At 52.1% G+C, this 13,974-nt stretch overlaps 4 protein-coding genes across 4 annotated transcripts; 3 read left to right on the top strand and 1 right to left on the bottom strand.

Moving 5' to 3' along the window:
* Nucleotides 1-783: 783 nt before the first annotated feature.
* PFICI_02753 (uncharacterized protein) lies at nucleotides 784-3,479 on the top strand (the record flags this gene model as incomplete). Its single annotated transcript, XM_007831334.1, has 2 exons — nucleotides 784-2,715; nucleotides 2,775-3,479. The coding sequence occupies 2 exons, from the start codon at nucleotides 784-786 to the stop codon at nucleotides 3,477-3,479; spliced, it is 2,637 nt and encodes an 878-aa protein (XP_007829525.1).
* Nucleotides 3,480-4,957: 1,478 nt separating this feature from the next.
* PFICI_02752 (uncharacterized protein) lies at nucleotides 4,958-6,275 on the top strand (the record flags this gene model as incomplete). The annotated part of the gene is made up of 2 exons (XM_007831333.1): nucleotides 4,958-5,294; nucleotides 5,350-6,275. 2 exons carry the CDS (start codon nucleotides 4,958-4,960, stop codon nucleotides 6,273-6,275), a joined length of 1,263 nt encoding a protein of 420 aa, XP_007829524.1.
* A 935-nt stretch (nucleotides 6,276-7,210) lies between these two features.
* PFICI_02751 (uncharacterized protein) lies at nucleotides 7,211-9,172 on the top strand (the record flags this gene model as incomplete). Its single annotated transcript, XM_007831332.1, has 4 exons — nucleotides 7,211-7,347; nucleotides 7,537-7,721; nucleotides 7,940-8,340; nucleotides 8,417-9,172. The coding sequence occupies 4 exons, from the start codon at nucleotides 7,211-7,213 to the stop codon at nucleotides 9,170-9,172; spliced, it is 1,479 nt and encodes a 492-aa protein (XP_007829523.1).
* Nucleotides 9,173-9,703: 531 nt separating this feature from the next.
* PFICI_02750 (uncharacterized protein) lies at nucleotides 9,704-10,486 on the bottom strand (the record flags this gene model as incomplete). The annotated part of the gene is made up of 2 exons (XM_007831331.1): nucleotides 9,704-10,336; nucleotides 10,394-10,486. The coding sequence occupies 2 exons, from the start codon at nucleotides 10,484-10,486 to the stop codon at nucleotides 9,704-9,706; spliced, it is 726 nt and encodes a 241-aa protein (XP_007829522.1).
* Between the last annotated feature and the right edge of the window lie 3,488 nt (nucleotides 10,487-13,974).

Genomic DNA, 13,974 nt, shown 5'->3' with positions numbered 1-13,974 from the left:
ATCGTCGCTGCTCCTGGTGCCCTTTTTTTGCTATTTCCATTACTACCACTCAATAATGAGCTGTACTATGCGCTTCTAATTCCATAGTACCCGACACCCCAGACGATACGACTCAGTTGCTATGTAGGTCCACCCGTTCCCGCTTGTCTGTCTGTTTCCCTCCCCTCCATGCCCAAGACGTTCGTCAAAGTCTCTGGCCTGCAGATCCGGCTGTCAAGCGGTGTTTGCTCTTGGGTGCTTGCTTGCTTGCCTTCCTGCCCGTCCGTCCGTCCGCTGTCTGCTTCCGTCTACTTTCTTTGTCCTGGGCATTCCGTACCTACATTAAGGTATCAGCCTGCCTACCTACTCCCTGCCTTGCCTACAACCCTAAGTACCTTACTCAGCGTCTTACCTACACTCTGGTCCTGCTTGTGCTGCCGCCGTTGGCACTTTCTCACGCAGAAGACTAAGATCGCCCTACTACCAAACACTATACTCCGCGTCTCCACCGTCTGACAACGCATTGGGTCGAATTGGTCCTATGCGCAAGTGCATAAACGTTGCCGCACCAGACTTACTTGCAATGCTATATGCCGTTGCTTATTCTTTCTTACCATTCTTATTTTACCTAGTCCCCCTACTAGCAATCTCTTGCAAGCATTGTTGAATCTTCAATCCACCCAATCTCCTCGCCCAGCCGCCTTGGTATCATCATCATTGTTGTTGTTGTTGTGGTCTCGCTTTACACCTTCCTGGGGTGAAAACGTGATGCTAGAAGAACTGTTTGTCTAACCCAGCGTCATCATGACAGACTCCGACACTACATTCCGGATCGAGAACAACTCATACCCACAAGCCGGCACAGTATTTTACAGACCGAGGGAGAGAGATCAGCGTAGGCCACCAACATTGCCTACCCCACGTATACGAGCACGTACACGACGCCCTCAGTCTATACACATCCTGTCGTACCCGTCGGGATATGTACCTCGTGATCTCAGACCTGAATCACACTCAAGATCAAAAAAGTCAGCCAAATCTTCAAAACAGAGAGAAAAGCAAAGGCTGCACGATCAAAGCGGAAGAACCTCTCCCGGAGCTTCAAGAAGCGTCTTAGAAAAGGTCTTCTCTCCACTCAAGTCACACCTCTCCAGCAACGTCTCAAAAGACGTCACAAAGCTCAACATACCCGGCACGTCTCGTCCCAGTACATCTTCTTGGCGTGACACTTCGTCTTCGCATTCCATGATTGCAGTGCCACATAGCGGGGCATCCCAGATGCCAGCATCTACCATGGTCGACACGAGGCGATCCCCCATGCTTGGAACGGCCCTCCAGAATTCGCATAGGAATAGTATCATGTCTATGCGCTCGGCCAAGAGTATCATGAGTTCAGCAGTGACCGAAGTTCCCAAACCTGTTGCTTCTGGCTCTGGCGTGTCGTGCTCCATTGTTCTCGCAGAGCCAAACATTTTTCTGACAGGCTTCGAACACGATGGCCGACCACGACACGAGACGGCAAATTCCACGGCACTACTCCGTGGAAAGCTCCAACTTGACGTTACCAAGAACGTCAAGCTCAAGTCAGTTACACTGAAGCTCTCTGGAAAGGCAAGAACCGAATGGCCAGAGGGCATCCCACCACTCAAGGTGGACCAGTTTGAGGAAGAATCTTTGAGGACCCAGGTACTCACATTCTTCCATGCCATGCACGAAACGTGGGAGACCGAGTATGGAAATCAGTGCACATACTCCATCAAGGGCAGCGCCGAGACATCGTCCAATACGAACCTCTCCGTTCCTGCGCAAGGCCAAGTTTCGCTGGGGCTGAGGAATCGACCGAATGGAAATCTTACCGCCAAGGAGTATAAGCGCCTCTCATTGGCAAACTCACAAGCTAGGAGCTTTGGAAAGGGAGATTCCCCGGGTGGCAACTCGGTGCAACTGAAAGGATACAAGGTGTTCTACCCGGGCACCTATGAGTACACTTTTGAGTTGCCCATAGATCACCATCAGTTGGAAACGACGAAGCTTCAGTTCGGATCAGTCAAGTGGGAACTTGAAACAATTGTTGAGCGTGCTGGTGCATTTAAGCCAAATTTGCACGGCACAAAGGAGGTCTGCATTGTACGGGTGCCGGATCAGCTGTCTTTGGAAATGACGGAACCCATCTCCATCAGCAGGCAATGGGAGGATCAGCTCCACTACGATATCATGATTTCTGGAAAATCGTTTCCCATCGGCAGCAAGATCCCCATTGCGTTCAAGCTGACACCCCTGGCCAAGGTCCAGGTGCATAAACTCAAGGTCTTTGTCACTGAGTCAATCGAGTACTGGACCAATGACCGACGCGTTACACGGAAGGATCCTGGCAGGAAGATCCTGCTACTGGAAAAGTCGGCTGGAAAGCCTCTGGACAAGCAATTTGAGAACTCTGACATCAGAGTTTTGAGCGGAGGTGAACTATCACCGCATGAGAGACACGAGGCGCGGGTTGCGGCAGCCAGGCGACGCAGCGTAGAGGCGTCCCAAAGGCATACCGCACCGCAACCACTGCCAGATCCGGCGGATAACTTGCTGGGCGATTTGGATCTGGGCTTGGAATCATACTGGGGGTCGACCGAGATTGAGATGAATGTCCAAATGCCAACTTGCGAACAAATGGCAAAGGACAAGAGCCTGCGCCTGAACCCTGACTGCAGTTGGAGAAATGTTAATGTCTATCATTGGATTAAAGTAAGTCAACAAATCCATCTGATCTCCGGCTGATTGCAGGAACTAACCAACTCCACTAGATCGTCATGAGAATATCTCGGCTCGACCCTGAGGATCCAGCTGGCAAGCGCAGGCGTCACTTTGAGATCAGCATTGACTCACCCTTTACGGTGCTCAACTGCCGCGCAACTCAAGCCAATACAAGCCTGCCAGAGTATTCTGGTCTTGACCAGCCCATGTATAGACAACAAGCCACTTGCGGTTGCCCAGACGCCACTATCCTGGCTACAAACCCGTCGCCTGCCTCCAGTACTGGAACTATCCCCTCGGTTGATCCTACACCACTGAGCGCCGAGATATCAACACTTCCACCCCCGCCTGCAGCTCACATAGGCACACAGGCGCAAGCAGGCGGAGCTCAGCCTGTACAACGCCCGATGCACTTGATGCGATACCCCTCCTTTAATCCTCCAGCATTTGATGAGGACGAGGCACCACCACCGCTGCCCACGCCGCCCCCACAATATGACCATGTTGTGGGAACTCCCAGCGTGGATGGTCTTGCTGACTACTTTGCGAGATTGGCGGACTATGACGATGGCGATAGCGACAGTGCCGATGAAGACTTTGGCACCCCGAGCCGGATTATGGATCGTGGACGTGTCAATGTCGCCAACCCCCGAACACCCGGAGGTAGAATGGTCCCAAGCCGGAGCTTGGACCTGGCTCGGCCATCTATGATGAACCTTCACATGGCTGGAGCCTTGAACGAAAGGCGAGGATAGAATCCCAAAGCCTCTGTAACAATCCACCAGAGCGAGTTGTTTCCGTGCTGCTATTAAAGCGGCACAGAATGTTGGTTACATCCTTTTTCTTTGGAGTTTGGATTTTATCGTTTGGATGATACCTCTATCGGCATTCTTAGCATTGCATATTTTTCAAGGTTGGGCGACGGCGTCAAAATTGCAGAAGCCTGTGGGAATTGCATTTTTGAACCACGACTTTGGGGGGCCGGCATTGCATCATAGAATGTTGTATGTTTTTTTCCTTTTGTGCCATGGGATCGCGCGACGTGTAGATCTGCGCAGTCATCATGGGAACGACCTTACTCGGTGAACAACCTAACAATACCCTTTGTCAATATGAAATCAAATCAAGATAGCTACCGAAATAGGTGATGAGCCATAAATTTGGCCGTGCTACAACTCATTGGAGACCTTTACGCGATGCAATTTTGATAAAAGAAAATGGAAAAAGAAAGACACAAAGGAAAATAAACCACATGTTCAAAGTTTTTTTTAACCACATCACTGGAACGCTGCAGTATACATAGGTATGCAGCTCGCAACTCAATTGACCCCATTAGTAACTGTCCTGTCTAGACCTCCAGCGCATGCGCAAGTTGCGTATATTGACTGACCTTGGACGTGCCTGGCCTTCGGAAGGTGAATCACCGTGCCGCCCAATGCATCCGCAGAGCCTCAAGCCGGTTGGTGGAGAATCCTCACCAACCATGAAGCGCCGGGCGACGACAGAGAAACCCTAGCAAGTCCAGCGCATTCGGTAGCATCTCCTTTTGTCCACAAGCTTAATCACCTCGAATCTCCTTGCCAATCCCGTCAAATGTCAGTTTTGTTTCCTTGGCGTCTCGCTCCGTAGGCGCAGTGAAATGTCCAAATGGGTGTTGTTTCATCTAAGCTCCGTTGCCTCCCCGCAGTAAGATGAGAGGGCGGATCCCAGGAGTGAGTTTTCTCCACCACTTTAAAGGCGACCCCCGGTTCTATTCAGTTCCTTGCAGGGACATATCGCTTGCTTGCGGTTGGATGCTTCGCTTGTAAGCTGAAAGGAACGAGCCGAGCGACCAAAAGCATGATGAGAGCGCACCTAGGGGTCCCATGTCGTCTGATCTTGATTGGATCTAGGATTCATCGGATGGGCGGCGGGGATGAGCCGCAATGATGGGACGACGACGACGACTCGACAGTCATGGGTTGGGCAAGGGTAGCATCATCCTTGTGATGGTCCTGTTCTTGACAGCTGCGACAAGGGGAGAGTCTACATGTGATGGTCGCACACACGACAATAAGAAGAGCTTGGCCACCCGTGAAGTATTCCATGTATTGTAGCTCTTTTGCCCTTGTCCTTTGTTGATCCCGACTCTGGAAGTCTTGACATTTGCCGCTTGTATATTCTCTTCGTTCTCTCCCCCTGTTCTTATTATATCGACATTCATTATTCATAACCCAACAAGAAAAGAAAGAAAATGCGTTTCTCAACATCAGCAGCGGCTGCGGTCGCCGTGGCCATTCCGGGCGTGTCGGCCAACCTGAACCAGCTTGCAGTTGCGGCAGGAAAAAAGTACTTTGGTTCGGCCACGGACAACTCTGAGCTTACCGACACAGCGTATACGGCTATTCTCAATGACACGACCGAGTTTGGCCAGATCACGCCCGGCAATGGACAAAAGTGGCAGTACACGGAGCCTTCTCAGGGTACCTTCTCTTACACGAGTGGTGACCAGATTGCAGATCTCGCAGAGGCAAACGGACAATTGCTTAGATGCCACACTCTGGTGTGGTACTCTCAACTTCCGTCATGGGGTTTGTGAAGTCCTGATAAAGTACAGCTATGGTCTAATGACTAATTTGGTCTCAGTCTCCTCTGGTACCTGGACGGCGGATACCTTGACCTCTGTGATACAGACTCACATTGCCAATGAGGTTGGTCACTACAAGGGACAATGCTACTCATGGGATGTGGTGAATGAGGCTATTGCCGACGACGGCACATACCGAACGTCTGTTTTCTACAACACCCTCGGTACCGACTATATCCCGATTGCCTTTGAGGCAGCAGCCGAGGCCGACCCAGATGCCAAGCTCTACTACAATGATTACAATATTGAGTACTCTGGTAGCAAGCATGACCGAGCTCTCGAGATTGTCGGCATTATTCAGGATGCTGGCGCCCGCATCGACGGTGTTGGTCTTCAGGGACACTTCATTGTCGGAAGCTTGGCCAGCCAGAGCGACCTGACCAACGTGCTGCAGTCGTACGTGGATGCGGGCGTCAGCGAGGTGGCCTACACGGAGCTCGACATTCGCTTCACGTCGCTGCCCGCGACCGATTCGGGCCTGCAGCAGCAGGCCACCGACTACGCCGCCGTCGTCAACGCCTGTCTCGCCGTCGACGAGTGCGTCGGTATCACCATTTGGGACTTTACCGACAAGTACTCGTGGATCCCCAACACCTTTTCCGGCCAGGGCGCCGCCTGCCTCTACGATGAGAATCTGAGCAAGAAGCCCGCCTACACCACCGTCTCTTCCATCCTAGCCGCGGCCGCGACGGGCGGCAGCGGCGCCACCACGACCACCGCCGCAGCTACGAGCACCAGCACGGCCGCCACCTCGACCTCGGCGGCTACTTCGACTACGGCCTCGACTCTGACCACGACTGTGCGCACGAGCACGACGAGCAGCACGGCCGCCGCCACGACGACGGCTAGCAGCAGCACTGGTGCCGCACACTATGGGCAGTGCGGTGGAAATGGCAAGCGCAAATCCCGACGCTCTTCTTCTTGAAGGTTTCAATTTTGCTGATACCAGTCAAAGGTTGGTCCGGTGCCACCACCTGTGTCAGTCCGTATACGTGTAAGTACTTAGCTTGGGTCGCATTATTTGGTTCATTCTGCCAAAGAATTGAGAAAATACAGAAAGGCTGACATTTTGTTCTCTCATAATTTAGGCACCTACTTCAACGACTACTACTCCCAATGCCTCTGATCGCCGCCGATGAGGAAACAGATTTCTTTCCGTGAAAAGCTTGGGGCAGGCAGTTGGCCACAGTCGAGTTTGATGCACTTACTTCTCTTGTAAATATTTTGATCACAAAAAAGCCATAAGCGCATATCGCACATACATCTTTACAACCGAGTATATAAAGATCGTTACTTTTTTGCATTTGGTCTTCACTAGTATTGGATAATGATCGGCGGTTATCGGGGAAGTGGAGGTGTCTCCCGGGGCAAAGGGAAGATTGGCAAACCCCGTCCCCCACTACGATGTGCGCCCAATTGCGGCTATCGCAACCGATGATGCTATATCACACCATCGCCGGTCCGCAGGGAGCCAAACCCGATATGCATCCCGTGAATGTGTATAGTTTAGACCTGAAGTGCTCATTATCTTATTCTTTTTCATGAGCGGCCCGGGTCTCCTGCATACCTAGTCTTTCAAGGTATACCGACTGAATGAATACTGCCTCTTCTCATCGTCCCACGGCACGCTCACTTTTACATTAAAGCGCCCGAACGGTCTTTTTCGGACTTCCACTTACGGGCTAGCCTGGCTTGTCAGCTAAGGCTTGCAACGAGAGAGGTAAAGAGAAAGCAACTGAACATTGTTATTCGCACATCGCCAGGTTGAAAAAAACAATACTCGATTCTTTGCACGAGCACATTTGTTTCACGACAAGAATCGTACGCGGCATATCAGAAGCTTTTTCACTAGGCCTAGTCATGAGCGCCGTCAAGAAGCGCGTCGCGGTGATTGGCGCGGGCCCCTCCGGCTTAATCACCATTGACGCGCTGGCGCAGGAAAAGACATTTGATGTTATTCGAGTCTTTGAAAGGCGTGAGGGCCCGGGTGGATGTTGGTAAGTAGATGCTTTTATTCTGTCATTTCATTGTCTGCTCTTTTCTTTTTCAAGCTTCCAACAGAAACATGATTCTCTCTCGAATATTAGGCGACTCTGTCCTACCTGAGAATCACACAGAAAGGGGGAAAAGAGGAAGAAGAAAAAAAATGCTTAGGTTGACTGACCGTTGTTCACTTTTTGGTGCAGGATCGCCGAGGGTAATAAGCCGACTCCGGGTCTCACGGACTTTGAGACCCTCGCCGCACGGTCGGCGGACCCTCCACTGTCTATCCCCGGGACCTTGCCGGCGCGGACGGCTCGATCAGGGCAGCCTCGCTTCAGCGAATCGTCAGTCTACCCGTACCTAGAAACAAACGTGGACGATGTAGCCAGTAAGTAGAAGCTTTCTTTCTCTTTTTTTTCTTTTTTTCATTAATCGCCATAACCCGCGGGCCAGCTGCCTGTTCCACCTCGGAGGGTGCTACATTCCCAACGCAAAGACTCCGAGGTGGTACGATAACCTATGGAGGGATCATGGACACCAAATAATATCGTACAAACTTCAAAATTGAAAACAAGGAAACCTCTCTGACTGGGCTGGCATGTGCAGTGTCATTCTCACAGGAGCCCATCCCCGAAGTGCGCAGCGACTGGTCCACGAGTATGCACGGAGCGGACACGCCATTCCGCCACTGGACTGTCATCCGGGACTACCTCGAGAGCCTGGCGGAGCGCAAGGGGTACCGGGATCTCATCACTTTTAACACCACGGTGGAGCGGGCGGAAAAGGTCGACGAGGAGTGGAAGCTTACGCTACGGAGAGAGCACAGCCAGGGTGATGCCGAGGATGAGTGGTGGGAGGAGCGGTTTGACGCCGTCGTGGTCGCGGGTGGACACTATTCAGTGCCCTACATACCGCGGATAGAAGGCCTGGAAGATTTTGCTCGGTCAAGACCTGGAAGCGTGATCCATAGCAAGCATTTCCGGGGTCGCGATGCGTTCCAGGGCAAGGTCAGTCTTTTTGGTCCTGCCCCGATTGGCCACAAAAAGAAAAACCCCTGTTTACTAACATGAAAGGCTCTCTTAGCGCGTGGTTATCGTCGGCGCATCTGTCTCGGGGGCAGATATCGCCGTCGACCTGACCTCGACGGCCAAGCTGCCCGTGTACGCCGTGGTGGTGGGCCGCAACTTCAACGGTTACTTTGGCGACACGGCCTTTCAGCACCCGGGCATCGACAAGCGGCCAACCATTTCGAGGGTCGACGCCGCCGCAGCCACGGTGCATTTTGAGGATGGAACCTCGGTCGCCGGCGTGGATCACGTCATCTTTGGCACGGGTTTCTCGTGGACCCTGCCGTTCCTGCCGGGCGTGCAGACGCGCAATAATCGCGTGCCCGATCTGTACCAGCATGTCGTCTACCGGCACGACCCGAGCCTCTTGTTCGTCGGTGCCGTGGGTGCGGGCCTGACGTTCAAGATCTTTGAGTGGCAGGCCGTGCTGGCGGCGCGTGTCCTCAGCGGGCGCGCGAGGCTCCCGCCCGTCGAGGAGCAGGAGAGATGGGAAGTAGAGAGGATCAAGGTCAAGGGAGACGGCCCCAAATTTACCATGGTGAACCCGGATTTCGAGGCCTACTTTGAGGATGTACGCAGAATAGCTGGTCCAGCAGAGAACGGCATAGGCAGACAACTGCCCCCTTATGATCCGAGCTGGTACGATAGGTTCATGGCTGGGCATGAGAGACGGAAGAAGATGTGGAGGCGACTCAATGAACAGGCAGCGGGAGATGCAGGAGATCAGCAGTCAAACCCCGTGTCATTGGACGTGACTGACTCGCGGCTCTGATTCAATAGCAGGCGTAAATATAGCAATGCATCTTGACTAGAGATTCTTTTTCATTCTGGGTGTGTGCAAGAAGTTTAGTGTAAAACATGTATACAATATGATAGCTATATTGTTTCTTCTGTGAAGTCGGAGTCGCCCCCGGTGCTGTATATCTAAGTTCTAATCTATATCTAATCTTGAAGATGGTGACCATTGCAGGCCCAAGAAATCGTACACAAAGCGAACCCGCCGCCCTTGAATAGCCAGAAATCTAGTACAAATGGAAGCAAAGAAAGCAAACTGATGGAAGCTGCCCAAGCCGCCCCCAGATAATCAAGACAGAAAAGTACAACAGACTAGTAATGACAACTGCTCGAGACAATTTGCTGCCCAGCAGTCGCGCTCAGTGATGAGAGGGAGCGCAGGTGTGAAGAAAAAGAGAGAAAAAGGAGGAGTCGTGATCATTCGAAAAATCGTGTCAAGTCGTGACGAGGTCGTTCAAGTTGCTTGGCGGTGTCTTGTTGTATCAGACCAGCGCTGAGGGAAATGAATTTATCCCTCGCACTCGGAGCAGTCCTCCTCGACAGATCGGGCCTCCGTCTCGCCTTCACACTCGGAGCAGTCCTCGTCGACGTTGCGTGTCGTGACCTCGCCCTCACACTCGGAACAGTCTTCCTCGGCCCGTGCCTCGACCTCGCCTTCGCACTCGGAGCATTCTACCTCGGCACGAGCCTCTGTCTTGCCTTCGCACTCGGAGCAGTCCTCCTCGACATTGCGGGTGGTGACCACTCCCTCGCATTCGGAGCAGTCTTCTTGGGCGTTGCGTGCCGTTACTTCTCCTTCACATTCGGAGCAGTCTTCCTCGACGTTGCGTGTCGTTACTACTCCTTCGCATTCGGAGCAGTCCTCTTCCACGTTGCGTGCCACTGTTTCTCCCTCGCATTCGGAACAGTCCTCTTGCACGTTGCGGGCTTCTGTCTTTCCCTCGCACTCGGAGCAGTCTTCTTCCACGTTGCGTGCTGTCACTTCTCCTTCACATTCTGAGCAATCCTCTTCGACATTGCGTGTCGTCACTTCTCCCTCGCACTCGGAGCAGTCCTCATCGACAATGCGTGCGTTGATTTCTACCGCGCGAGCCACGGTCTCGCCTTCGCACTCGGAGCAGGCAACCTCAACGGTGGGGGTCTGGAGATGTGTTAGAGGAGACTGATCATCATGATATATAGTTCTGGAGAGTCCTACTGTGTAAGGCTTGCCAAGAGGGGCAGCCATGGTCAGGCCCAAGAGGCCGGCCAGAAGGATGGCCTTTAGGGAGCAAGTTGAGCTGGAAGCCATTGTAATTATGATTGGTGTGTTTGTTCTGGTAAAGCAGGTATACTCTAAAGGATATAGGATATCGGAGTAAGCTGTAAAGGATGAAGAGGCTTTGGAAGCTGGGATTGTTATAGGTGATTGAGTGATGATGAGATGAGTAAAGAAAAGATTAGCTGACGTGAGGGATTTCGAGGATTCTTATAGAGGCATTGAGTATCATCGTGATGACGGCGAATGTATAGTATCTTCCCATAGCTGCAGTACATACATGTCTGCCTGACTCATCAGGCGAGGCTCCTCTACTGCAAAAAGTAGAAGTATCAGGTAATAGATGCAGGTCAAGTGCCTATGATTTGACCTGTGACACAGGGCACAGCCCAATGGCCTCAAGGCATCCGCCTCCATGGCTAACCAGTGAGGCCTGGAAAAGGACACAATACTTCCTCTTTGGGGGTTACCGAGCAGTGCTGACGGGCTCCAGTTGTGAGGCTAAAAAGGAAAACTCAAAGAATAAAAATCAGTCACAAAAGGTGGCTCCATCCTGGCGTCCATTACCAAATCGGTGCCTTTTTCTCGAGACTCAGCAGGTACCGAGAAGGATTCTCAACGGCCCCAAGGGGTGCAACCACAAGAGAAATCAGCACAACGGCGCCGAAGGCAACCATTGGCCTGACTGCGGCTCAGGGTCCTTACGAGAGAAGGGTGCGGGCGTCGCCTGGCGCCGAAAGAAGAAGTGAGCGAGTGAGTGAGAGTCCTAGCTAGAGAGGAGGACCCTTGGTTGACCGGCCGGCACCCCTGGGAGGCGTAGGGCTGGATAGGGCTGTGTGGGCAATGATGTGCCTACGATCCCAAAACCCCGCCAGTCATCATCCGAGCCGTGCGCTTTTTGGTATGAATCCATATACACCGAGAGCCACGTGAAGGTCCTGTATGTCACACTCGAGTTTCCCTACTTTCCATCCTACCGGCGCCATTCTGGAAGGATTCTCTGCGAGGGGGGAGGAAAAACGGGGATTCGACGGCGCCTCATTGGATGGGGGCCATTGGTAAACGAAGCCCTTCGGTGAGGTTTGACGATGCTGACTCACTTAATTCATGCAGTCATCTTTTTCTCATTGGCTGCCAGTCTCGGTTCAGCTCCAGGGCTTAGATCCAGCAAGCTAAAGCTTTTCTTCCAGGGGATGCTGACCATCAATAGAAGAGGGGATCAGCCTAGAGGAACACAGCCCCCCCTGCCTGCTCATCCTCGCAGTGAATGCGGCCGGTTTCTGATTGGAGCGCGAGGCCCAAATAGCACCCCTTCCATAGTGGAAATTCCGACTATATTACCAGTATTTCCCTTAGTCTTTTCATTCTTTAGCGGGCCCGAGCCGCTAAAGATCTACAGTAGCGATCGATTTTCCACTTGTCTCTTCCCTGCTGCCTGTGCTCGACACCCGTCTTTAGCTAGCAGCCAAACCCCGATTATGTCATATTGTCCTTTTCTATTAATGGCTGCGTAAATGTCACCATGTCTCAGTGCTTCTGCATCGTAGGATTTCTAGAAGATTTGAAAAAACAATAAACGAACGTTGCACCGGCCGTCCTTCGGCGCACGTGTGATTGAGACAAGATGCATTTTTTTTGCTGTAGCTTGTGTTGCATTGCGCCTTCAATGAACACCCATTCTGGTTTTGTGCCTTGTTGCTGCTTTTCTTGCTGTCTCGTACTTTGCCGCAGCTGATGATGATAACATTGGTATTCGGCGGAGAACTCTACCTGTCTGAGTGACTCGCCTGTATTATTGAAGCAATGAGCACTGTCATTGGTCCCCAGGGGAAAAAGTTCCTTGCATCATTGTTACAATGGGGATTCTCATTTAGACTTTATTGTGGGCTGGCTGGTAGGTATTCGAAGAGGAAAAAGTCAGGTGGACAATGTGCTGTAGTAGCAGCCTAGACCACTGGCCTACGTGCCTCAATTAGCTTCTTCTGTTCATTCAATCAACGGCCACCCCCTCGGTTCCCCAATCAACTATCGTCCATGTCGGCTCGCATTGATTTTTCCAAATGTAAGCTGCTGTTTCGGTATGACACAAAAATGTAACTAGATGCAATCGGTTTCACTCGACCTCACCGCCGAATGTGTCATGCCAGAAACAAGACGCATGGGTGCCCGCTTCTCTTTTCGGCAAGGAGTCCACAGTGACGGGTGCAGGTACTGGGGAGGGGAGAGAGCAGAAAAAGTGCACGCCAAGCTGAATTTACAATCAGGCCATGAGGCGCAATAATGATCATCCAGCTTCGAAAGCCCCTGGGGCTATCGTGCATCGGCTTCCCGAGAGCTGAGGCGGGAAGAAGAAGCGGGTAGCAGAGCCGGAATCCATTGATTTCATAGGTCCCAGTAGCCAGGGGCCCAGCACATGCAACTGGATATTTCGTGATGTTTGCATCAGGTACACGTGGGATGATGGGACAAGTGGTGGGTGCGTTCACAATTTACTGGGCACACATACATACACACGCACATCAACAAAAAAAGGGGGACCTGCGTGGATCTGCAAGAAGACTAAAACGCCTGTTTATTCTTGGACACATGGGGAAGAAGCAGAAGCACATTTCGTTTGCAGCCTGTTCCTGATTGACGACGATCGCGACTCGGGAATGGTGGTGATGGTGGTGGGCGACTTTCCTATTCTGGGTGCGTAAGCTGAGGTTTATAATTATCCCTGACCAGCGAGCGTCACTTGTCGCGTTGCACAACAAGACAGCAGAGGGAGACAGCGGGCAGCAGCAGCAGCTTTGGCGGTATGCAGGTAGGTAGTAGCACAAAAAGGAGCACCCTCGTTCCACCGTGTGTATGCTGCCGCTTTCCGCCCTCCGCCATATCGCGGAACACCAGCTTACGTGCTTCTTGCTTTGTGTCCTCCTGCTTGTTTTTATTTTCTGTCTCTTCCTGCTCGTTTGACCTTGTCTGCTTGGATTTGTGATTCCGATGACTGCATCAAAAACAGCCCCCAAAGATTGTCGTCTACGACGATCATCGAACCGACCACCCCGTGGTGGGAAATGCATGCTGATACCATGCGTCACGGCCCTGCCACTTGGCACAGACGGAGCCTCTGTCAGCCTTGTTTCGCGCTCCGAAGAGTGCAGCTAATTGCCATGTTTCATCGCAGCCCGGCGAAGTTCAATATTAGCAGTCCATCAGAGGCACAGAATTTGACAAAGTCTTGCAAGGAAGTATGCACCCAAAAGGGGATCAGCCAGCAATATAGATTTGGCTGCAGAGCAAGTGACCGTGATATTTCCAAGAAAAACCATGGCACGATGGATACCTGGAGCTTACGGAAAACTCGTTGTCACCTCATCTTCCTGATCCACGCTACGCCACGGTATTGCGGCTTGCCTCATGGTATGAGAGGGCGGCGGAATATTTTGATGGGTTCCAACTTGCGCATGCCGCGGCATTGAGCAAAAGGGGGGTGAATAACAATGATCAATGGGCCGTGAGTATCCGTAGGCATGCTG

The sequence above is a fragment of the Pestalotiopsis fici genome, assembly GCF_000516985.1.
Source record: "Pestalotiopsis fici W106-1 unplaced genomic scaffold PFICI_Scf_2, whole genome shotgun sequence".
NCBI classification, from domain to species: Eukaryota; Fungi; Ascomycota; class Sordariomycetes; order Amphisphaeriales; family Sporocadaceae; genus Pestalotiopsis; species Pestalotiopsis fici.
The sequence above is the reverse complement of the archived record's forward strand: the minus strand, read 5'-3'. Positions and strand labels throughout refer to the sequence as shown.